At 36.1% G+C, this 24,234-nt stretch overlaps 1 protein-coding gene across 1 annotated transcript in view; it reads right to left on the bottom strand.

Moving 5' to 3' along the window:
• The window catches only part of LOC108685780 (sodium-dependent nutrient amino acid transporter 1-like), a 109,902-nt gene that overhangs the window by 15,200 nt on the left and 70,468 nt on the right, over positions 1–24,234 (bottom strand). Inside the window, exons 4-7 of the mRNA XM_018190749.1 lie at positions 15,592–15,966; positions 14,784–15,150; positions 14,614–14,713; positions 14,331–14,507 (exon numbers count right to left, since the gene is read on the bottom strand). Of these exons, the coding sequence (XP_018046238.1) occupies positions 14,331–14,507; positions 14,614–14,713; positions 14,784–15,150; positions 15,592–15,966 (1,019 nt within the window). The remainder of the gene's footprint in view (positions 1–14,330; positions 14,508–14,613; positions 14,714–14,783; positions 15,151–15,591; positions 15,967–24,234) is intronic.

Raw genomic sequence — 24,234 nt, 5'->3', positions numbered from 1 at the left:
TATACCGCTCTCTTTATCTTGCGCTCCTCTTAGGACAGCCTCGACGTACTTTTAATCCAGCGGGCCGAAAGCCGGCTCGTAACGCCTGTCGACTTTCCGACATTTGCAGCTCATTTCGAACCTTCGTCGCTAGTGAGTCTTTCGTCATTTCGAAAACATTCTCCAACGACTCTATCGGTGGTATGATTTTGGCACGCGGGGTGTCGGTTGTATATGATCGTGCGATTGATCATTGGATTTACCCAGAGTCGCGGAATGCTCGAACGTCTCCTTCATTTCTTCTCCCTCCTCTTGCTTCTCCTTCTCCTCCTCCTCGTTCCTCTGACGTTTAAAGGCAAACTCTGCGTTATCATCGCATAATTCTCTCTTTGTCGCACGCACGCCGGAATTATCAATGAAAAGTCGCAGCGGTTTAATAAGAGGTTTAAAATGTCTGTTTAACGTGATATTTTCCTCGATTCAGTCTTCAGAGCGCAATGTTTCTTGCGAATCGACTCGCTCGTCTTCTCGATCTCCCTCACGATTTTTTTACGCTCGCAAACATCTGCCATGTTCGTCTCTGCCGAAGTATCGACAACGACTGATCACGTTACGCTATCGCGAACTCATTAAATCCTTTTCTGTATCTACCATTTGTAACGCACTGTTCTTATCTATCAGTAGAAATCCATATTTTTTTGCCAACAACATGGCAGAATTCATCGTATGACATGTCGGTATTTACATGATCGTTGTAAACATGTTTCAAGTTGGTACCGTCTCATTTGAATAGGAACAGCAGGTTCGCGTTCTCATGTATAAGATGTTAGGTATCCTCGCATACATCTGACAGAGATAGAAGCAATCGACATTCGCGTAACAACTCATCGAAAAGTATTCTTTCACCGCATTCTGCTTGTCGCATGCACATCATCAAAGATAAAAATAGATTTTGGGCGTCTTGCTCGGTGGAACGATGTCGCTGTTGAAAAACGTAAAATAGCGATTTCGGCGATAGACGTAAACATATTTTCGAGATATTGATATTTTGGCTATTGCAATGATTTTGAATAGACATACACGTTCTCGAAACGTTCGGGCTCTCGATCAAGCAAATGAGAACATTGGTTTTACCGCAATTCGGATCGCAAATAATCGTGCATATAATACTCGGCAGCATTTCACCGTGCTTGCGCTTCTCCATCTATTGCATCCCATTATTCGCGATTTCGTGTCGCAATTCGTAACGCATATCAGCGGTTGCCGAATTTCATGCTCACACTATGGGTTGTGCGCTCTTGACCGTCTATTTAAAGGCGCGCGAATCCGCAAGTCGCCTAGTAACATAATGTATCTCGCGCTATGTTAGCCTTTCGACATTCAGAACTTGAGCGCTGAACAGCTGCAGTATATACGAAGGTTATACTTTTACGTGTGTACGATGACTATGTCAACTATGTGTGGGACAAACTTCCTGAACACATGAAGGCGAATTTGAAGGAATCGTATCCTTGCTGCGACGAGCATTACAATCAGTCGTGGATACACATCGACAGCTCGGCACCAAAGATAAAGGACTGTAGCGAATGTCGGCGTCGCGCGACAGTCAAGCGATAAACACGCTTCCTTTCGAGTTACATATCCCGAGCTATCAGTTTTGCGGTCCGGGCACTTGGCTTACGAAGCGATTAGCCAGAGATGATACGGGCATAAATCCGCTGGACGCGATGTGCCGAAAACACGACATTGTGTATTCTCGGAGCAACGATCTCACCGATAGACACGCGGCGAACAAGGTACTCGCCAATAAAGCACTAGGACGCGTCACCACGAGAGATTCGACTCTGAGTGAGAGAACCGCCGCTGCTGCCGTTTGGACAGCGATGAAAGCCAAGACCAAGATCGGCATGAAACCGAAGAAGAAGAAGACAACGAAAAAAAAGACAACAAAAAAACGGATACTATCGATGGCATAGGCAGCGCATTACCTTTTCTGCCAATGTTGGGCGCATCAACTCGAGGAACTGCAACGTCATGATCGCGCGATGGATCATGACAGGGCCGCAGACTGTATTTCAGCCCCTATAAACGTGGACAGGATGTAGCAGCGAAGAAAAAAAAACGCCAAAAGAATGATAAAAATGCCCACGGGTGCAATTAGACATACGTATGCGCGAGACGTATGCGCGTACTTTAGAGGTGTTTTTATGCGTAACGCGTTATCGACGAGCGCGTTGAAACGAAAGCGGCATCGTGAAGCTAGACGATGCGATAGGACCAGATACTCATTAGGTAGTCTATGTGAAGAGGAATAACCGCGTAGTGTACTTTGACAGTTTCGGTAATCTTCGATTAATCTCCGCCTAAGAAACTGGTGCGATATTTCGGGAACAGTGTTACGATGATAGAGTACAAATGCATGTCTTATCAGACGTACAATCAGAACTTGTGCAGACAGATGTGTTTGCAGTTTCTACGAACGGTCGATGCGCGCGAATTTATAAAATCCGACGAGATATCGCGAAATCTCAATATTCATCGAACGCTTTTTCTGTAATGTCGTTGACACTTACACTGAACGGAAAAAGCAATGTCCTCACGTCCAAACTACTTTCCTGCCATAGAGTTGTGTGACAACTACGAGCTCGGTCCGATGATCTTTGAAACTTATCACACAATACCAAACGTGAATGAATTGAGCAATAAATTTTATTTCGGCAAAGATGACGCAGAAATTACAATTTCCAAGGATTCGTATGAAGTGCGAGAACACAACATAAACGAATTTTTGAAACATGCGATTTTATGGAAACATCCGCGCCGCGACGCACTTGAAATCGTTGACATAATACGTAGTAACAATAGCAACAATGACATCGATGACGATGGCAAGGATGGAGAATATCCGATAACGTTCCGTGCAAACTACAACACGATGAGATGCGAGATTAGTTGCGCCTATAGAATTAACTTTAACAAAACGTTGGATCGCTGCTGGGATTCTCGCCAAAGCGTATACTGTGATCGCGAAGATGACACGAATCGGACGTGTCGATCAACATAATGAACGTTATCCGCGTAGAATGTAACGTGACCGCGGATGCGTATAAAGCAAAGGTACACACACAATACACGAATTTTCGCCGAGCGTGCCGCCAGATATAAGACGTCGGAATAGCCCGCGAAAATCATTTACTTACTGATTACCACACGGAGCATTGTGGATCTAACGATACGCGTTGTCGATCAAAACGGACAATTGCTCGATTTTCGAGGAGAAAAGATCACCGTCAGATTACATGTGCGATGACAACAGCAATAGCCCGAGCGTGAGATGTTGTGTTGAACGGAGTGGAGCGCAGAGAGATAACGCATTCTATAACATCACTACTCGACAACATTCACTCATTCAGCTGCATCAGAAAGAAGAAGCTTAGCCCGTCGAACATTACATTTTTTAAATCTTTGGGGATCATAGTACGCAACTTTCGAGATGACTGATATTTTAAACATCAAGAACGATCCGATCTTCGACGATTGCATCGTAATGTTTAAGACTCACATGTATAATCCGTTTGCTAATACAACGTTTGAGTATAAGCGAGATAAGAATACCCATACAGTAACAGGATTTATACACGTTGCCGTGCAAAAGCTTTCTATATGTTGAGGGTAAACTGGCGAGGAACAGAGAGATCCAAGGTGCTACCGCGATATTGGCAAATAATTGCATCGCGTTCATGTTTGATGAAGTTTAATACGAACTCAACGGTGTGAAGTTTGATCGCAACAAAAACGTCGGAATTATCATCAAGAACTACGTATCGACATATAACAAATCTTTGATTGCGCTGAACGCTGGATGGAACACTAGATCTGACACAGAGGAAGGATACTTTAATTTTTGTGTACCGCTCAACATGCTGTTGGGCTTTTGTGAGAATTACAAACATGTGATCGTCAACGCTCGTCATGAGTTGATATTGATAAGATCGCGCAACAACAATAATTGTCTGATTAGAGATCCGGCGACAAACCCGACGTTTGAATTGTTCAAAGTGCAGTGGCGAATGTGCATGTGTCATTGAGCGAAATAAATAAGCTGTCGATGCTACGAGTATTGGAAAGTGGTCATTATCTGAGCATGAGTTTTCGTTCGTGGGATTTGTACGAACATCCTCTGTTACATGACCAAACATTCATCCATCAAAAACGGCTACTTAACTCGAAAAGCCACGTTATCTTTGCTCTACAGACCAGTCGAAACAACAACATATTGCAAAATGCAAGCGTGTTCGACGCTTGTAATTTGAGTAACGTGAAACTCTATCTAAATTCAGATTTTTATCCGTACAATGATTTGAATTTGGATTTTGATATGTGCCATCCTATTTGATATGTACGCTCGTTTTCATAAAACATATTACGAAATCGATTACTTCGAAATGCTCTCAACATACTCTCGTTTGTCGAGAAAGAATTTTTACAGTCATTGACTGCTCGCGACAAAACGAATCCATCAAGAGCGTCACCGATGTACGCATAGAATTTGACTGCAAGGCGAATGTGCCTGCAAATACTACAGCATATTGTCTCATCATACATGATCGCGTGGTTCAGTATAATCCGTTAACCAACGTTGTGCGCAAAATCATCTAAGTGCTTTTTCCGACACGCTAAAAAATATATGATTCATCGAAATCGATCGCAGTCTCGAAAAATTGTTCGCCATGGCTGTATCAACGTTTGTAGATCTGCAAAGATTAATCGTTGGAAAGAAATTTATCATGAAGGAAGTAGCGGTGTTGAGAAAAGAAACCATTCTCTCTCATTACATTTTTATATGTCCCATGCCATAGAATTTCTTGACAAAATCTGAAAAGTATTGTGCTTCCTGATTGAGTACTTATCACCGTCGATTGCGATGAGAAAATGGGATAATCCCGTCTTCCCATTGCAGAATGGTGAACCGCCTGATTACGACAACTATAATTGGCGCGGAAGAAGATGACGACAATAAAAAAATTAACTAAATAAAGGCTCTCGTATACGTTAAAGGATGAAAAGCGCGAATGGTTGGTGGATACTCGAACGATTTGAGATCCTGGATGCTGATTACGAAGATATAGAATCTTTGAATAATCTAGATGTTATTAATACTATGCGATGTGTAAAACATGTTAAGAATTGTGCGTCGCAAAATGTATTTAAGATATATAATTGGTGATCGCAACATCAAAAAGGAATATATTAAGTTTAAAATAAAATACGAGATTTTTTAAAAATACGTTTTAAATTTCTTTCCCCTTTTCTTTTCTTGTAGTTAAGAATTAGTTAATAATAGTTGTTGAATAGTAGTAGCAGTATGATTTAATAAGTATTAAATTAGTCGATAAGAAAGTGCGCTTGGTTAGTTAGTGCATTTGTATTATTGTACATTAATAAAGATATTATCATAATTAGCTACTTATATTCAAAAAATATTATCATAATTAGTTACTAAATCATATCATTAAATATCACATCTATTTAATTAAATTGCGTGCGAGAAGAAAAAATCTCTCTATCTCAGATTCCGCACTCCCCTCCCTCGGACATCCTCTCCCACACGCGCGCACACACACACACACACACACACACACAAACATACATCTCATACACGCACTAATACATTGTTCTTTAGAACCACCTATTTATTCTACTTTCCTGCAAAAATTATCCTCCCTTGCAATTTGTAATTAGAGCTGTACGCAATCTTTACACATTCAGTATTGCTTTAGTCGCTTGTACGAAAAGTCATAAAAAATCCCTTCTGTACAAAAATAGAAGAGAGAGACACAAGTCGCATATTCCAGCCCTCTATTTTATTTGTGTGAAGAAATTACATCATAATTTTAGATTAAAAATTTTTTAATTTATTTTTATACAACAACAACAGCAGCAATGTACTCTGCTATAGGAAATATACGAAAAAAAAATTATTACGTTCCACTTCAGAATAATGATGAAACTCCATCATTTATGAAAAGATGTGCCAAGTAAGTTTAAGAATTCCCCACTTTATACGTTTTCAAATTAACTAATTAATTATTTAATTAATTATTTTAATTATTTAATGTTTCTTTTATACTTTTTTTATAGCGCGTCCATGCATCGTGCGGTTCATATACTAGGCAGGAAATACGCATTGATACAGGGTATAAATTTCTAGAAATTGATATCAACATTGATTCTACGAGGAGATAATCGTGGAAATGAATTAATATTACCTAAACATGGAAAGGACTCTATGAACAACGTTGGAATATTCAAAATTGTCTTCGGAATCACAAGGATAATTCTATTGGATCGCTGACTTTGCGATTCAGTACAATTGAAAATGCTAAAATTGTATCATCTTAGAATCATCCGATGTACGTTTAATGATGACTGAATCAACAATATTGTTTATTTTCAACTTAGATCAATGCATTGAATTAGCATTCAATCAATTGGTTGATATCGTCGAGAAAGTCGATACAAAGTTTATACGATTCTCGAATATCGCATCCACTGTAATAGACGCTAAAAATGTACCAAATGTAATATGTGCTAGCGATTACTTTGATAAAAATCAACTCCTCGACTGCGAACTGTTAGCTGTAATTTTTTGTGCGTAAGAAAAAATTATGTAAAAGAAAAAAATTATAAAAGAAATATAAATAAAAAAATTTTGAATCTAAAATTATGTAAGATCACCAATTTCCGTGCCTGGGAGGCGCCAGTAATTATCCTTGTCGTATTTGGTATGCGAGAGGCATGCGGAATTATTGTGCGTCAGGTTTTTCGCAGTATTTGTGTCTCAGCGTGTCGCCTCTCGCGACGACTCGTTATCGGATTTTCGAGAGAGTTAATTTCTGCATCCGCCTAATTTCGTTAAATCTTGTTGCCAATTGGTCTTGATTGTATCGGAACTTTGTATCGTCTGCGTGTTCTCTATTTCCGACATTTTGTAAAATAAAAAATTCGAAATCCCGGATGAGCACGAGGTAAGTCACGCGCATGTTTGCGGTGATACCGTAATCGTCTCCTATCTCGGTTATCAGAGCGTCGAACTACTGCTTGTGCGATTTGCCAAAAGTATTCTTATGTGGCGTGAGCTCGTGCCGTGCTCGAGAGTCAGCATAATTAATACGTCTCGCATAGAGCGTATTGGGGCTTGTGCGAAGCTAAAATAACATATTTCGCATACTATTGTCGTAACCTTGTCAATGAGTACGAACAAGAGTTCGGAGATTAATCAATTATATTTGTTACTTCTTACTGTTATTAATTATTTTGTAATTCATTGCCGTCGCCTTACTCGCTTCTCCCAATGATCTTCTATACTCGACCGCCCCCTCCGCCATTTCCAAGACTGAACTACCGGTTACAAGAGCCGTCGATGTTCGCAATTCTGTAGAAAATCGCGTAGACAATCTCCCGATTAATTTAGATACAGAGTGGCACACTCACTCGTGCCTGGCGCCCAACTATCATTTTCGAGATCGTGCATAGCTTTCAGGAGGCGTCGCGTAAGAACACGTTTTCTGTCGCGTTTTCGATGAAGTCAGACGAAGGTTCGTTATAAAGATGGGAATTCTGCGGGGTCGAGAGAGAATTAGTAATGAACGCGCAACGAAGTTGCGTCACGCTCATGAGTGCGGTTGCAATATATATATCTCGACATTTAGCACTAATCCTAAATCTGCCAGATAAGGAAAATACGAATGATTAAACTTGCGGACAATGCGCAGCTACACCTTGCGTCATTAAATGTGTTAGGAGTTTCCCCCGTCGGGCCCGAAATAATGATGCATATCCTCCTAGACAGTAAATAACTGTTTATGCTCCCATCGAGATCATCCTTGTAAATTCTCTTGTATTATCTGTCAAGAACGTCATAACACGCTGTTACCTTTCAAGGAATACACGACTTCGAGTAAAATCGACGCAACAAAAAAACTGGAAACAACTAAATCTTAACTAGGCGACGCGATTGACAGAGTGGGTGCATTCAGAAGCGATGACTGCGGTCGTCGCTTCTGGATGCACCCGATAATGAGTCTCATATCGATATCTAACAAAATAACATCGCAATTGTTAATGAGTGCAATGATCTATGTTAGTGACGATAAACACGAGTCTATTAAATGTCGCACGTTACTGGATACATGCACATATTGAATACACGATGGTGAATTTTATCTCACTGACCGCGTAGTGAAACGTCTAAATATACCGGTTCTCGCGCCTGTTGGCGCAATTAATGATATAAGCATCGTTTCGAAGGGAATAATAAGAATTGCCATGAAATCAACGAACGATAATTTTAGCAGGAGTTTAACGTGTTTAACTTTACCGTTTATTAAAATTGATTCCGGCTGAAGATTTTCCATAAGATTCAATAAAAATATCTCCCAATATAAGACTAGCAGATCCAGGCTTTCATTTACCACAACCGTTGTCCGGGGCGTTATTATTCTCCGTCCAGCAAATAAATCTATCACGCGATGGGCACGATTTGTATTTGTAGAAGATGCGCTTAGGCTGGGTGATCGTTGGCGGTACGACTTCGCAAATTCCGTCGAAATCCGAGTTGTGTGTTACGTAACGGATTTAGAATTGTTGCGATAAACTCAAATTTTGAAGAGAGGAACGTGTGTGAGTCACACTTTACGCGAACCGTTTCTCGTAACAATTCCGGATGATACATAGTTCGCTTGCCGTTCTGCGAAACTAAACTGCGTTTAGCCGCGTTGGAATGGAAGTTCTAACGCATAAATCCAATATTAAAGGCAGAATACATGAGGAATATTTGAAATTAAATTACTTATCTGAGGTAAAAGATCCCGACGATCACGGGTTATAATCCTCATCACTCGATAACAAAGAAATCGAGTATCACAACAAAGATGCGAGTAGTGTTCGACGCGTTGCGAAATCCAACAATGGCATATCTTTAAATGACATATTAATAGTCTGACTTACAATTCAAAACAAACTATTTGCCCATCTAATTCGATTTCGACCATACAATTACGTCATCATAGTCGATATAAAAAATATGTATGTATTTGCAAATACAATTGCACGAAAATGATAGGCGATATCAAAAAATTCTGTGGCGCAAGATGATAAAATCATAATTTCGATTCAATTCGCTTATGTTCGGTATGTCGTCATCATTTCTTGCGATCCGAACATTGCAAAAATTAGCCGATGATGAAAGCCATGTATTTCCCAAGGCAGCTAAAGTCATCAAGGAGCATTTTGACGTAGATAATTTAACATGCGGGGCTGACAGTATCGATGAAGCTCGAGTGATTCGTGATCGCTAGCCCGCGATAGTTTCATTATCAGACAATGGGCTCCCAATGAGGACGTGTTATCAATGATCTTGCAATTGGCGCGTTACACTCTGGGTTCACGTTCGACGAAGATCGCTCCTTAAAAACTCTTGGTGTAACGCGGTGTGCACGGGATGAGATTCATTACTCTGTCTATTAAAATTACAAAGCGGTTAACGAAACAGTGTATTCTGTCGGAGATCGCAAAAATTTTCGATCCATTGGGGTTGTTAGGCTCTGTTATTTTCTATGCCAAAAAACTAATGCAGGACGTGTGACAATGTCAACTTGATTAGGACGAATCCGTTCCACATGCACAAAGCGTGGCTAAAGTTCGTCTAGCAGCTCGAAACGATAGATCAAATTTCCTTCAATCATAAATTATTAATTGAGGAACCCCACGATGTCCAATTCTACGAATTCTACGGTGCAATATTACTGCGGATATGGTGCATGCATTTACGTTCTATAGGGAAGAATTGAAATACAATTAGATTATGCGTCAAATCTTCTGTTGCCGTTAAAAAACACTATGCCCTCCCGCTTCTTGGCGCGTTGCTATTGGCTCGCTTATATCAGAAGACGAACGACATATTAACGATCGAGTTTAGCAAATCTTTTAGTGCGATTCCACCATCGTACTTCATTGGCTGAAAACATCCCATCTATTCATAGCGTTCGTGGCAAATCGCGTTGCTGAAATACAGGAGTTCACCAATCCAAATGAATAGCGTCACATTAGATCGCAAGATAACCTTGCTGATGCGAGAGGACAATTACCGCACATATTTTCACGAAATCTGGTTTACCAGTGATTAAGTGAAGGCGAAAACGAGTGGCCTGATAATCTCGTGTAAGTTAATGACATATCCGAATTGCGAAATTTGTTAGTATCTGATGAACTTAAAATAATTTTCCTCATATTCTAAGCTATTAAGAATGGCATACTGTCTGCGCGTGCTTCCCGACAACAAGTGCACCGAATCATTATGCGTAGAGGAAATAGATGAAGCTGAAATACGGGTATTGAAAATCGTTCAGACTGCTCGATTTTCTGCTGAAATTAAAATTCTTCGAAATATCGGGTTCTACGATTAAAAGTAAATTCGCCAATTTGAATCTATTCATGGATGATCAAGGTTTAATTCGTGTCAGAGACTCTAAAATTCGAGTGTAACATTTTCAAGAATGCATCCTATTCTGTTGCCGAGTCGACACAGTTTAACTGATTACATTATTCGCAAAATGCACGAAAGATATCATCATACCAGCAACCAAATAACACTCTATAATCTTCGACAAAAGTATTGGTTGACCGACGAAATCAGGTACGAAAAATTATGCACTCGTGTGTACGATGTTTTCGGTTCAACGCTAATAATGTTGAACATAAAATAGGAAATCTTCCTGGCTTGCGTATTAATATCGTTCATCAATACTGTCGATTTTTACGGCTCATTTTATATTAACGAAAAGAAATATCATAACAGAGTTCGAATCAAGATCTACATATGCATATCTATTAAAGCAGTATATCTCGTAGTCGTTAGCAGTTTAATGTCCGACGGATTTCTCGCAACATTGTGATGGTTCATCACAATATGTCTAAACACATTTACTCAGATAGCGGTACTTCGTAGACGCGAACAATCAATTAAGAGAAATGTACTTTATTCAAACCTGAAACAAAAAATCCGTAAATAAATTCGCTAACCATATCAAGTAGCGCTTCATATCACCCGCGACCCCACATTTTAGGGAATTAGGAAGTCCTGATTAAGCTACTCAAATATCATTTTGAAAGTTGAGGGAGATTCGTTATTTACATTTAAGGAATTAAACACATTTGCTGTCGAAATCAAAAACATTTTAAACTCCAGGCCAATTACATCTCTTTCTTCCGATCCGAACGACTTATTCGTGTTGTCGCCTGCTCACTACTTGATAACGGCAAACCGTTAACAACCCCAGAGAGCAATTTAACGAATGTTCCAGCCAATCAGTTGTTCACCTTCCAAACACATTTCCAAAGTACGCCAGGATTTCTAGACTGAAACCTATCTAAATGATCTTCAAATATGCAACAAATGGGTCAAGGATGATCCAAAGCTTGCTAGAAGCTATGGTGCTCATAAAGGAGAAGAACTTGCAATCAATAGGCACTTGGAAGGATAATCAAAGTACATCCAAGCGATGACAGTATAGATCGGGCCACAGTTAAGATAATAAATGGAGAGATAAAAAGAGTGGCGAAATATTTAAGTCATCAATCGAGTCATAATATTGCAATATGTTGAGCGATCATCATAGGATGCATTACACACGAAACGCGTTAGCATTAAGACAAAATATCTCGAACATAATAAACTATACATAAGTGATACGAATACCTCTGATCTAATCGATGTGCAATCATATCACAAGTTGACTTTATACACGTAAGCGACTTCATATGCGTACATTTAAAATATAGTTGATCAATTCCTTTCAATAGGGGAAGGATATTATGCGTCTAATAGTCGTGCACAACACATTAAAAAAAGCAATGGACGGACAACACACATACACATATACATACGTGGCCACGTCAATATATAATACAAAAAAAAAATCGAAAAAAAACCGACAACTTAACGAAAGAAATATTTGACGCTTTTCTGTACGATTTTTATGATATTTTTTTTATGATTTACACGATTAGTTTCTCTAATTATTCTGCACATAAAAATATTAGTAATATCAAAAAACTAATTTACGAGATATTTTATACTTCATTCTGTCACATTTGACATAAAATATTAAATATCTCGTAAACTATTAACTTTTTTGATAATCGTACCTTAATACTTTTACGAATTATGTGTTTTTTTTTCTACCAACTGATTCATCTCATTATTCTGTTCATAAAAGTATTAAGGTACGATTATAAAAAAATGGCGATTATAAAAAAATATATATTCATTGTCATATATGTTTGCCTTCAGCTCCAATAGAGCTATTTGATAAATTTATGAAGCAACATTATAAAGATTAAGTTAGCTTATAGTCCGTTTTACAAACAGGTATGGCCGTTTATGCTTACCCCAATTTGAAATTTAAAATCGTGTTATGAAAAAATCAAGAGAAAGAACAATATAAATAAAACCGAAAGAAACTACAAGCATTTAAAACAACGTAATATTATCAATAATATTAGCAATAATATAGTGACTATCATTTAAACTACGCAATTTGCAAAAATACATAGTAAGAATTTTGTTTTCGCATTCGTAGAATTTGTTTTTAATTGATTTGGTATAGAAACAAGCCATAAATATACGAATCTATACTTCTTTTAATTTAATTAGCTAAACAGGTCATGATTTTATTAATATTAATAAAGTGCAATAGTTAGTTTCTGAGAAATAAGAGGATGTCGCTTATTAGGAAACCTGTATTAGTATCAGCACTTTTCTTGAACTTATGTTTTTAATTAAAGTTTTTATAATAAAATAATAATAACACAATTTGCGCACTGTTAACTGCGTCGACTTCTATTGCCTTTATGCTCAAATTGTTTAAATTTTAAGGAATCTGAAAATTTGATATTTTAATTGTTAGTCATTGCAACTATAAAAAAGTACATTTAACTGATTGGAACCATTGGAGACTGTCTCTCATATTTTCATGTTTGCATTAAAAATTCATGTTTAAAAATGAAAAAAAGAGGTTGACCTTGATTTTGACAAGTGTTATCCAGGTCTCGATTCTGAATAATATTTAAGAGGTTTTAGTCATCGATCAGACATCTTTGATAGTGCCAGCGATACTGAACTTTCAGTGCTTATAACACGAAATGTACTTAAAGAAAATAACTTTTTTATAATGTTTTGAAAACCTTTTGACACTAGCTATTAGTTGCACATTATTAGTTTATTCGATTATGTACATTAATTCTATATATAAAATTTGTATACTTTTCATTTGTTTACCACTATGTTTTTGTTTGAATGTACACAATATATATAATATTGTATATAGTGTGTTCAAAAAGTTCCGAATCTCTTAATACATATCTTGAAAAGTAAGCATTTTTGAAAAAAATGTCTCATACAAAAGTTAAATGATTAAAAATGTTCTATTTAATAGATATTATCATTTGAGCTTAAGTGGCATCACCAAGATCAGATAAAAGTCAAATTGATTCGTTTTTAACGGAACACTTTATTTTTTATTTCAAAATTTAATAGTTAGTGTCAAGAGCTTTTCAAAACACTATAATAAAGTTACTTTCCATTAAATACTTTTCAAGCTTGGAAATTATAATACCGCCGACATTAGCATTATCCAATGTATCCAGTTGTTGACTAAAATCTCTTGAATGTCAGGATCTCTTGAATGTCAGGATCAATGTCCTGAATAACATTTGATGAGATTGGAAGATTGTCTCTCATATTTTCATGTTTGCATTAAAAATTCATGTTTAAAAATGAAAATAAGAGGTTGACCTTGATTTTGACAAATGTTATGCAGGTCTCGATCCTGAATAATATTTAAGAGGTTTTAGTCATCGATCAGACATCTTTGATAGTGCCAGCGATACTGAACTTTCAGTGCTTATAACACGAAATATACTTAAAGAAAATAACTTTTATAATGTTTTTAAAACTTTTTGACACTAGCTATTAAATTCTGGCATCAAAAATAGAGTATTCCATTAAAAAAAGGATTTGACCTTGATTTTGTCGACGTCACCCAAGGTCAAACTGATAAACAGTAAATTGACTACTTTAAACTATATAACTTTTGTATGAAACATTTTTCTCAGAAATATTTATTTTTCAAAATATTTAAAGGGACTCGGGACTTTTTGAACACCTTGTATAATAGTATAGATGATATTATGATAGAAGAAACAGAAACAAAATGATAGTCAACAAAGTTTTAATAAAAAGAAAGCATAGAAAAATTTTCTAAATATCAATTTATCTGGTTTTAACTTACCGTAAATTGAATAAGGATAGAACTTCTTGTTATATTTCAGTAATTCAAGATTGGCGAATGTATAGAAGAAGATTATAAGGACAATTCCAGGAGTAAGGATGCTCCAACAAATTCGCCAGAACAACGACAGCCGTTTCTTCAGCATAAATTCGACATCGTTCAAAAAGTTACCCAGTCCTAAAATCGTTCGTTTTAAATAATAACGAATAATTAAACGAATAATTGAATAATTAAATGACAAATATAAATTTGTTAAGCGAAATTATTATGGAGAAAAACGTACCATACGACCAAGCGACAGCAATCATTTCGAAAGCAGCCGGTAGAAAAGCGATAAATGAAGTCACATAATAATCGACGAAAGTTATCATGAACTGGCCGCCCTGTGAACATTTATTCAATTAAGATAAAAGCAATGATTTAACAAAAATAATTGTTAATGCACCTAATTACCGGCGTGACGTATATAAGACCGATTAAGAACTCGCAGAGGCAAGTGCCGGCCGCTATGTGCCAGTACCTGATCTTCGGAAATTGATCATGTACGATAGAAATTATGGCAGAAGCGAGACCAACCTCGCTGCCAATACCCAGAACGAATAGCATTGCGAAAAACATGACACTGAAGAACTGTGGTGCGATAGTAAACTTAGCAATCGTTTCCGGATAGGAAATGAATGCCAATCCAGTGCCGCCTCGAACCACTGTGCTGATGTCCTCGATTTCTAATTCGCGACTGAGATTACCTAAAATGGCGAAGATTGTGCAACCGGCCAGCAGACTAGTAAAGGTGTCCAGAGTTGTTACGATCATTGCGTCCCTGATAAATGTGAATAATGAAATTCATTTACAAGTTATCACGTACAGTCAGATATTCATCTCATGTTTAATTAACATCATCATATCATACCATATCATATCAACGTCATATCATTTATAAATATTTATTCAATCATATATACTTTTATATTAATAAAAACACAACGAGTTATAGAGAAATTTTTTTTATTTGAATTAATAAGTATCAGGTAGATTAGTCATCGTAAAATACTAAAGCAGAACCAAATGATTCGTGTAGAAATTTCCAATCAACATACCTAGACAGCATGCGACATCCATTGGATGTCCAATGGATGTCTCGTGCTGTCTGCAATAATGAAAATGATTGCAAATTCTCTAATTGTGTGTGTGTGTGTGTGTGTGTGTGTGTGTGTATGTGTGTGTGGAATAATAAATGAAAATAAAAGTACTTTTAACTAACCGATACAGATCATGATGGAACTTGTTGTGCGAAGCAAACATGACGACAGCACCAAAACAAACGGTTAATGAAAAAAAGCATTGGGCAACAGCGTGGTACCAAATCATCGGCGTCAACAGTTTCTCCCATGTCGGGGTGATAAAGTAGAAGATACCAGTGACAGATCCATTCAGCGTAACTGCCCTTATAAGCAGCACGATGAGAACTACATAGGGAAATATCGCCAGAAAATATACTGCCTTGCCGGAGCTGCGCACGCCGCGTATCACCACAAGGAAGATCATCAACCAGCTGACGAAAAGTGTAAGCGACAGACGCCAGTCCGGTACACCGATGCCATCATTAATGCTATCCTTTTCACGCAATACTTCCTTGCTGGAAAAACGCATTATTTTTGTCATTATTGTGTTAACTTTTCAACAAGCAAATGTACAGAATGTCCCAAAACTATCAGATGTTCTGAATTCTTTGGCTAAGTTTAAGATTTTTTTTGAGTCGAGAAGATTTATTGTTGCAGTACATACAGTACATACAAGTTTTTATAAAATTAAAGTACATAGTTAAATAATTTACTTTATAGTTACTTTATAGTATACTACTATTAGTTGTCACTTATACAATATCTTATATTAGATAACACATCATGGATAGGTAGAGAACTAAACTGAATCAAAAAATTCTGTGCTCTCGGAATTTTAGCAACAGTTAACGAGATAATAATTTCTTTAAGGATTATAAATAAGTATATATATCGGATCTATCGCCAAATGCAAGCGCGTGATGTATGATACAGCACAGGAATAGGTTTTTCGCTACCCATACGTTACCAAGCCCATTTGTAGTATACTTCTCACGCACCTAGCAAAACCTACGACGATGGAAAGTTCTTGTCGCGCTTCTTTGATTGTAGGGCGTGTCATTCAACAGTAGGGGTAATAGGACGATTCTAATGGGGCTAGAGAGGGCGCAGGGCCTGAGAGGGAAGGAGCGATAGGGGTACTCGTAAGCACGGGGGAGAGGGCAGCGCAGAGAAGATCTATCGCTGTTTACATAAACATAGGACCCCGATCGATTGATTACATAAACATGATGACATTCCGCTATGCATTCCATATTTTTTTCGCTACCTACCGCCGCCCGCCACTATCCTCCCCAAAAATGCAAGCGGTAACAAAGACTTGCATACACTTACAGTACATATACTTACCATCTGTCTTCCTCTTATGTTTCATTATCTTTCCCGTCGCGTTGTCGCTCCCATTGTATCATCTTCTCGCACGCAAAAATATTTTATCACACATTTTTTATTTAATGATTTAAATAAAGAGAATGCTTAATACGGTCGTAACCGAATTTGTCGCAGCGCGACGGATGATGAGCGCGAAGATGTTGGCGGCGCGCATACTATGATAGCGCTGCGGTAATAAGAAAGGAATGAATAATGTCATAAACCCAGATATATAGTTTAATATGCGTTTACTTTTATATATAACGTAATTTGACATAGCTCTTATTATACAGTTCTTACAATATTTATAAGCAGGAAATTAATTTATTGGGAGTACAAATTAGTTCGGTCCGTTTTTTTGTGTTCAAAAATGCATTTATTTCAAAACAAAATGAATGAATAGACCAATTAAAGTATTGTCCATCGCTGCCTACTACTTTTTTCCATCTCTCAGGCAATTTTCGAATTCCATCTCGAAAAAATGACTCGTCTTTGGAGGCGATCCAATTTTGGAGCCAATTTTTGATTTCTGCGAAAGAAATGAACTGGTGACTTGCCAAATCGTGCTGCATCCTTCAGAACAGTAATCAGAAAAAGGAAGCAATGTTCGGAGAATACGGCGGGTACAGTAAAACATCCCATTTGAGCGTTCCCAAATATTTTTTTACGACTTTAGCGACATGAGGCCAAGCATTGTCACGAAGAAGAATAACTTTATTATGTCTTTGTTCGTATTTTTCTCGCAATGCACGTCTCAAACGAATCAATTGTAGCCGATACCAATTGCCCGTAATGGAATCGCCAGGTTTCAGCAGCTAGTAAACAAGACTCTTTTGGTCCCACCAGATACAGAGCATAATCTTCGAACCATGTTCGGTTGATGTTGATGTTGAGGTCGATGGCAACAATCGGGCTTAGCGTAGTATTTTTTCTTCTTGGGGTTGTTGTAGAATCCACTTCTCATCTCCAGTCACAATCCGATGCAAAAAAACTTTTTCTCTATTGTCTTTGAATCAGCTGTTCGCAAGTGAAAAATCACCTTTCAACGTCTCTCGGTTTCAGTTCATAAGATATCCAATTTCTTTGTTTTTGAATCATTCCCATGGCTCTCAATCGTACAGAAACGGCTTGTTGAGTTACCCCAATGATTCTGCAAGCTCTTCTTGCGTTTGACTCTGATCTTCTTCGAGTAATGCCTTTAATTCTTTGTTTTTTTCGAATTTTTTTTGGCTGTCCAGAGCGAGGCTTGACTTCAATGCTGAAATCTCTATCCTTGAAACGTCAAAACCATTCCCTACTTGATTTATCAGTTTGGAACAGTATCACCATAAACAAGCATTCGATGAGCTTCAGCCGCACTTTTCTTGCAATTAAAGCAGAAAATCAAAACCTCCCGCAAATGCTGCTTGGTTAACACAAAATTCGACATTTCAAACACAGTAAAAATCAAGATTTTTGTATGAAACTCAAAGCGATATAAACTAAATATTATTAGCAGATGTTTAACCTCTCTGAAATTGTCAAAATCAGCTGTCACTATGAATCATTCACAACAGTTGGAGCCATCTTTAGGGAAACGGACCGAATTAATTTGTACTCCCAATAATTACATAATTGGTCTAAAATCTTGTGGTAAAAATTGTAAAAATTCGTGATGTAATATAATCAAATTAACGCTGCGCAAAACATGTTTATATATGAAATCATCAACGTGCTCTTCATGTTCAAACTCAAACATTGTGTTAAAAACGTATGAGCTGTGCCAATGTACGCATATCATCAATGAAAAATTTAAATATTTTGTAATACAATACTTTTAGGTGAAAAATTGATCATCGATGCTGTAGATTTTTTGCGTAAAATTTATAATAAAAAATCAAATATAGAGTGTGAATTAATAGTTTATGCTTTGGATAATATTGTAAACAGTATCAAAAATAAACGTACATTTTATTGCTATTCGAAAGCAGGCGCTTAAAATTTGATAAAATTTAAAATTAATTAAATTAAATTAAATTAAGTTCCTGCTTATAAATATTGTAAGAACTATATAAGAGTTATATATTGTAAAATTACATTATAAAAGTAAACGCATATTTAAACTATATATCTGAGTATATAACATTATTCATTTCTTTTTTATTATCGCAGCATTACGTATCATATTACTCGCGCCGCCAATATCTTCGCGCTCAACGCTATTGCGACAGATGGTTACGACTGTATTAAGCGTTCTTTCTATTTAAATCATTAAATAAAAAACGTAAGATAAAAAATATTTTTGCATGCGAGAAGATACAGTGGGATCGACAAAGATGATGAAACATAAGAGGAAGTAAGATAATAAGTATATACGGTAAGTGTTTGCAAGTTTTTGTTATCAATGTATTTTTGGCGTGAGCGGCAGCGGGCGGCGGACGACAAAAAAAATACGCATAGCGGAATGTCATCATGTTTATGTAATCAATCGACCGAGGTCCTATGTTTATATAAACAGCGATGCTGCCCACCGGGGATCTTCCCCATGCTGCCCTTTCTCCTGCGCTTACAAGTATCCCTCACGTTTTTCCCCCCGCATCATGCGTTTCCTTCTAGTCCTCCATCGGTTAGCCCTATTACCCCTATCAGGGAGAAACCTGAGAAAGGACATGATGGCCCAAAATCTGCATTTTGTGGTTACAGATTTTGGTCGTCTTCTTTCAGATTTCTTTCTGCCCCTACTTTCAGCGATTTTTAAAAATTAATACTACTTGAATATTGTAAAACAAATTGATACGGGACTTTTCGATTCAATTTAATCCATTCTATTCATTAATGGCATTACATAGGCTGCGTTCCGATATACCTGCCAATATTAAAAATGTATAGTATACATTGTTACGTGCCGCAATATGGATTTTGAAAATACAGGCCTAATATCAAACATTATGTACGTGATATATAGAGGTCTCGTAAAGACCATGACAATATTTAACTAGGGTAGACTTCTGAGATTTTTATGAAAATTCTAATATCAAAATGTCGAGGCTGTAATAACTTTTGAGTTATATGCATTTAAAGAAGTTAGAGAATCTGAAGACACTGGTAGTGTCTCGGCGCTAAGCTATGGCACGAGACGCGGACGTACCTCCTTTACGCAAACCGGCGAGTTGAGTCAGATCGAAGTTATTGGAAACTCAAGGATTAAATCAATCAAGTTCTAAGTATGTTCAATTGATTGCAACTGCTCGAAATATATAATGAATGTTTTTATTTTTTCTGTACGTACCTTACAAGCGGAGATATCGCGACAAAAACCGACTGCCACTTTTTCAGATTAAGATATATTGTCATTGTTGACTGCATTCCATACATTTCTTTCGTATTTTTCTGACATTCTTTACGCAAGAAGTGCTAGTTTCGCGGCTAGGTATGGCGTGAGTCTTTACTATTGTATTACTAGGAAGGCTCGTACAGAGCCGAATTTTGCAAATTGATTCTTAAAAAAAATTTTTTTAAATAAAATTATGTACCTCTTAATTTTTTGTAGTACACATCATATTAGAAAAAAAGAGAATCAAAATTTTTATTATGTCTTTTATAAAAAAATAGCTCTGTACGAGCCTTCAGGAACCTTTTCTGATTATGAATATATCCTTATGAAACCTGTTGGGATTTCTTTGTTATATTGGGAAGGCTCGTTTTTGCAAATTGATTCTTGAAAATTTTTATTAATAAGATCATGTACATCTCAACTGCACTATAGTACACATCATATGAGATATCAGAACAAAATTTTATTTTTCTTTTTTTACAAAAAAATCGCTTTGTATAAGTACTCCTTTAGGAGCCTTTCCTGATTACTGATAACTATCGCAATTAAAACGCGATCCATCTAGTATTTTTAGCCGTAATTTCGATTTATATAAATATTTATCTTCGACTAGAGGTCTCCATGGGTCTCTCCTGTCGACCTTTAATCCATTTTCGTTTTAATCCATTCTTATTTGCTGAGATTATATCACATGTACGAACTTTAGGCAATATATTAGAATTGAGCATACCATAACCGGTATTCAATAGGTATTCACGGATCTTATATTTAATTTTAACAATAATCTTAAGATATCATGAACCAATTAGAAGGCCGCATTAGCGACTTAAGATGTTACTTAAAGCCGGTTCATTAGTTGCATTAGTTGCAAGTTGATCACAAGTTTATTGCAACAGCCAATCTGAAGCTTGGATTTTGAAATCAACATTTCATATTGGTTATCGCGACAAACTTGCAATTAGCTTATTTTTATTAACTAATGCAGAATCATGCTTAAGACAGTTAAAATAAGAACCGACTGAACCGACGATGAATACCGGCCCATAAGAGAGTGGCAAATTGCATCACGTGAATGACAGCGTCCATTCAGGACGAGAATCACATGATTAGTTTTTTCCAATCTTCCACTTCCCTGCCTATGGAGCTTTAACCACACCCAATCAGAGGATCAGAGGAGACGGATCTTTATTAAAATTAAATTATTTCATTTTATATACGGTTAACTCTTTGATTTTTTGTGACATTTAAATTAAGCAAGGTAACGTAATTTTGTGATAATGCTTTGTATATTATTTTGAATGAGAATTAAATAATTACTACTTTAATTGGAAGAAAAAATGACTTTGAATGAATTGTGATATAATAATTTCATTTAAGAGGAATTTAAATTATTTGGAATAGGAAGATCCTTCAATAAGATATATGTATATTGTTTTATTGTATAAAAGTTAAAGATAATATCACTTGTGTTTTACTTTTTATTTTGATAGTTGAATTTAACTTGGCACCACAATTGTTGATATTAAATTTTTTATACAAATGATACATATCATTAGATTAATATTTATTATTTATTATTAATTAGACTTAGTACAAAGAAATGGGATTTAACTTGGCATTAGTTCTTGATATCAAATCTTTTTTACGAATAATATATAAAATTTTGAGGGATTTAACTTGGCACTAATTTTATTGATATCAGATCTTTTATACGAATGATACCATTAAAATATATACATATATATAGTATCATTTGTGTTTTACTTTGTAGTTTGATAGACTTTAATTTTAGTTAAGATTGTAGAATCTGGATTTTAATTTCTCATTTGATACATTAATTTTTTCGAAGAGTAATAATATTTGACAGAGAATTAAAGTTGCCATTACTTGAGTTGGAATAAGAAGATCTTCAATAAGAATATCCTTGAAAAAAAATTAAAACTTATTAATTGGGTTGGACCACATCACGTGATCCGTCTTCTCTGATTGGGTGCGATCATTAAAGCTCCATAGGCATGGAAGTGGAAGAAATTGGAAAAAATGATCATGTGATTCGTTCTGATTGCACACTATCATTTACGTGATGCAATTTGCCATTCTCTCATGGGCCGGCATTCATAGTCGATTTTTATTTTAACTATCTTAAGTTGTAAGCTACATAGTTGTAAGCTGATTGCCGGTTTGTTGCGACAGCCAATATGAAATATTGATTTCAAAATCCAAGCTTCAAATTGGCAACAAACGATCAGCTTACAATTAATGTAAAATCGGCTTTAAGTAATGTCTTAAGTCGCTAATGTGACTTTCTAATTGGTTCATGACATCTTAAGACTATACTTAAGATTAAATATAAAATTCGTCTATGAATACCGGCCATGGTGTGCTTAGTTGGACGGTATCTCTCTCTAAATCTCCGCCGTCTCTGTCTATGCTTTGTGTCCACAGTTAATTACGATTAAGCTAATCGACATTAGTGAAACCGGTCCTCAATCCTTCTTTGTCTGACATACTTTATAATGCATCTTACAATTAATTTCTCTTTCTAACTATCACAATTTATCTTAAATTAAATATTGAATAAAGAATTAAATGAACAATTACAGTGCCAGTAACCAATGAAAAAAGTAAAACGATATCACCAACGCAATAAATACCATATTGTTAAGTTAGAAAATAATAATGGCTGCGTAGTTCAGTAGAACATAATAGTTTTGCAACCATTTTATAATTCTCTGCTGAGATTGGCCATTCCTCTTAATCTAAAAGCATAAGCGCGAAGAAAACTTCCAACAGTTGCAAAATAAACATTCTGCTGAACGCAGCCAAAGACAAAGCGATTCATTCAATCTCAATCTCCATTTGTTCATAACTTATTATTTAACAAAAGCAGATGGAAATGTATTATACACTATATTTGTTAACTATATAATTATACACTATATTTGTTAACTAAATTAGAAGACGATGACGATTTTTTTTATCTCGATTTCCATTTGTTTATATTAGGTGTACAACTTTGCTTCCGCCGTTTTCCTATAGATGGCTTTAGCGGTAAGTGGTGGTCGAAATAAATAGATCATAGACGTCATACAATAAACTTTGGCATCTGTCAACATAACCCCATAGAAACATTAGTCGATTTGTATCTGCATCATAAAGTTATTCTCGATTGAAAATGTCAGTTTACGAGCCAAATTCTCGTCATTTGCGGGAAGTTTTAATTTTTTGCTTCAATATGAAGAAATTTGCGGCTGAGGTTCATCGAATGCTCTCAAATACTTATAATGAGGCCGTTATTAGTGAAAGAACGTGTCGTGAATGGTTTCAACGCTTCTTAAATAATTAATATCTCATAAACTATTGCGTTTTGAAATCATTTTTGCTATTTTTATTTTTTAGTAATTATATTACAACATATATGTTATCTCGAATGCTATCCGCTCCTTATATTGATACATGCCAAATGGCCGAAATCGCTGAGAAAGCATTTTCGATTTTCGTTTCAAGCGCGACAGATTGAAAGAAGGTTTTTTTCAAGAGGTTGTCTCATGTTCTAGTTCGCTCTCGGCCATTCTCGGCACGCTAAAGGCGAGAATTGTCAATGCCACTACAGAAAGACGAGGAAATCTATTACCTTTTTTTGTTCAACTTAATATGAAGAAATATTATTTCTTTATGAAAACCTTTATGAAATTTGTTAAGATTTCTTTTTTATACAATCTAGGAAATGATAATAACAAAGCAATTTATCGATAACAATCTTCATTTGTTTATAACTCAATATTTAACAAAAGAAAATTGGATGAAATCGAAATTATACGGTAATTGTTAACCTAATTATTATAAAAACAAGTAGAAATAAATCACTTTTTCATTATCATTTCTTAGCTTAGTTAACAATTATCAACGTGTAATTTCGTTTCTATCCGATCTGCTTTTGTTAAATATTGAGTTATTAAGTTATTAAGTTATTGGTGTACAACTTTGCTTCCGCCGTTTTTTTCCGAAATTCGAGGCTTTATTGTAAAAAACTGGTTATACATTTATGATTCAAAGTATTGTCCATCGTTGGCCACTACTTTCTCCCATCTTTCGGGTAGCG

Source organism: Atta colombica, unplaced genomic scaffold (genome assembly GCF_001594045.1).
Source record: "Atta colombica isolate Treedump-2 unplaced genomic scaffold, Acol1.0 scaffold158, whole genome shotgun sequence".
In the NCBI taxonomy this organism is placed as follows: Eukaryota; Metazoa; Arthropoda; class Insecta; order Hymenoptera; family Formicidae; genus Atta; species Atta colombica.
The sequence above is the reverse complement of the archived record's forward strand: the minus strand, read 5'-3'. Positions and strand labels throughout refer to the sequence as shown.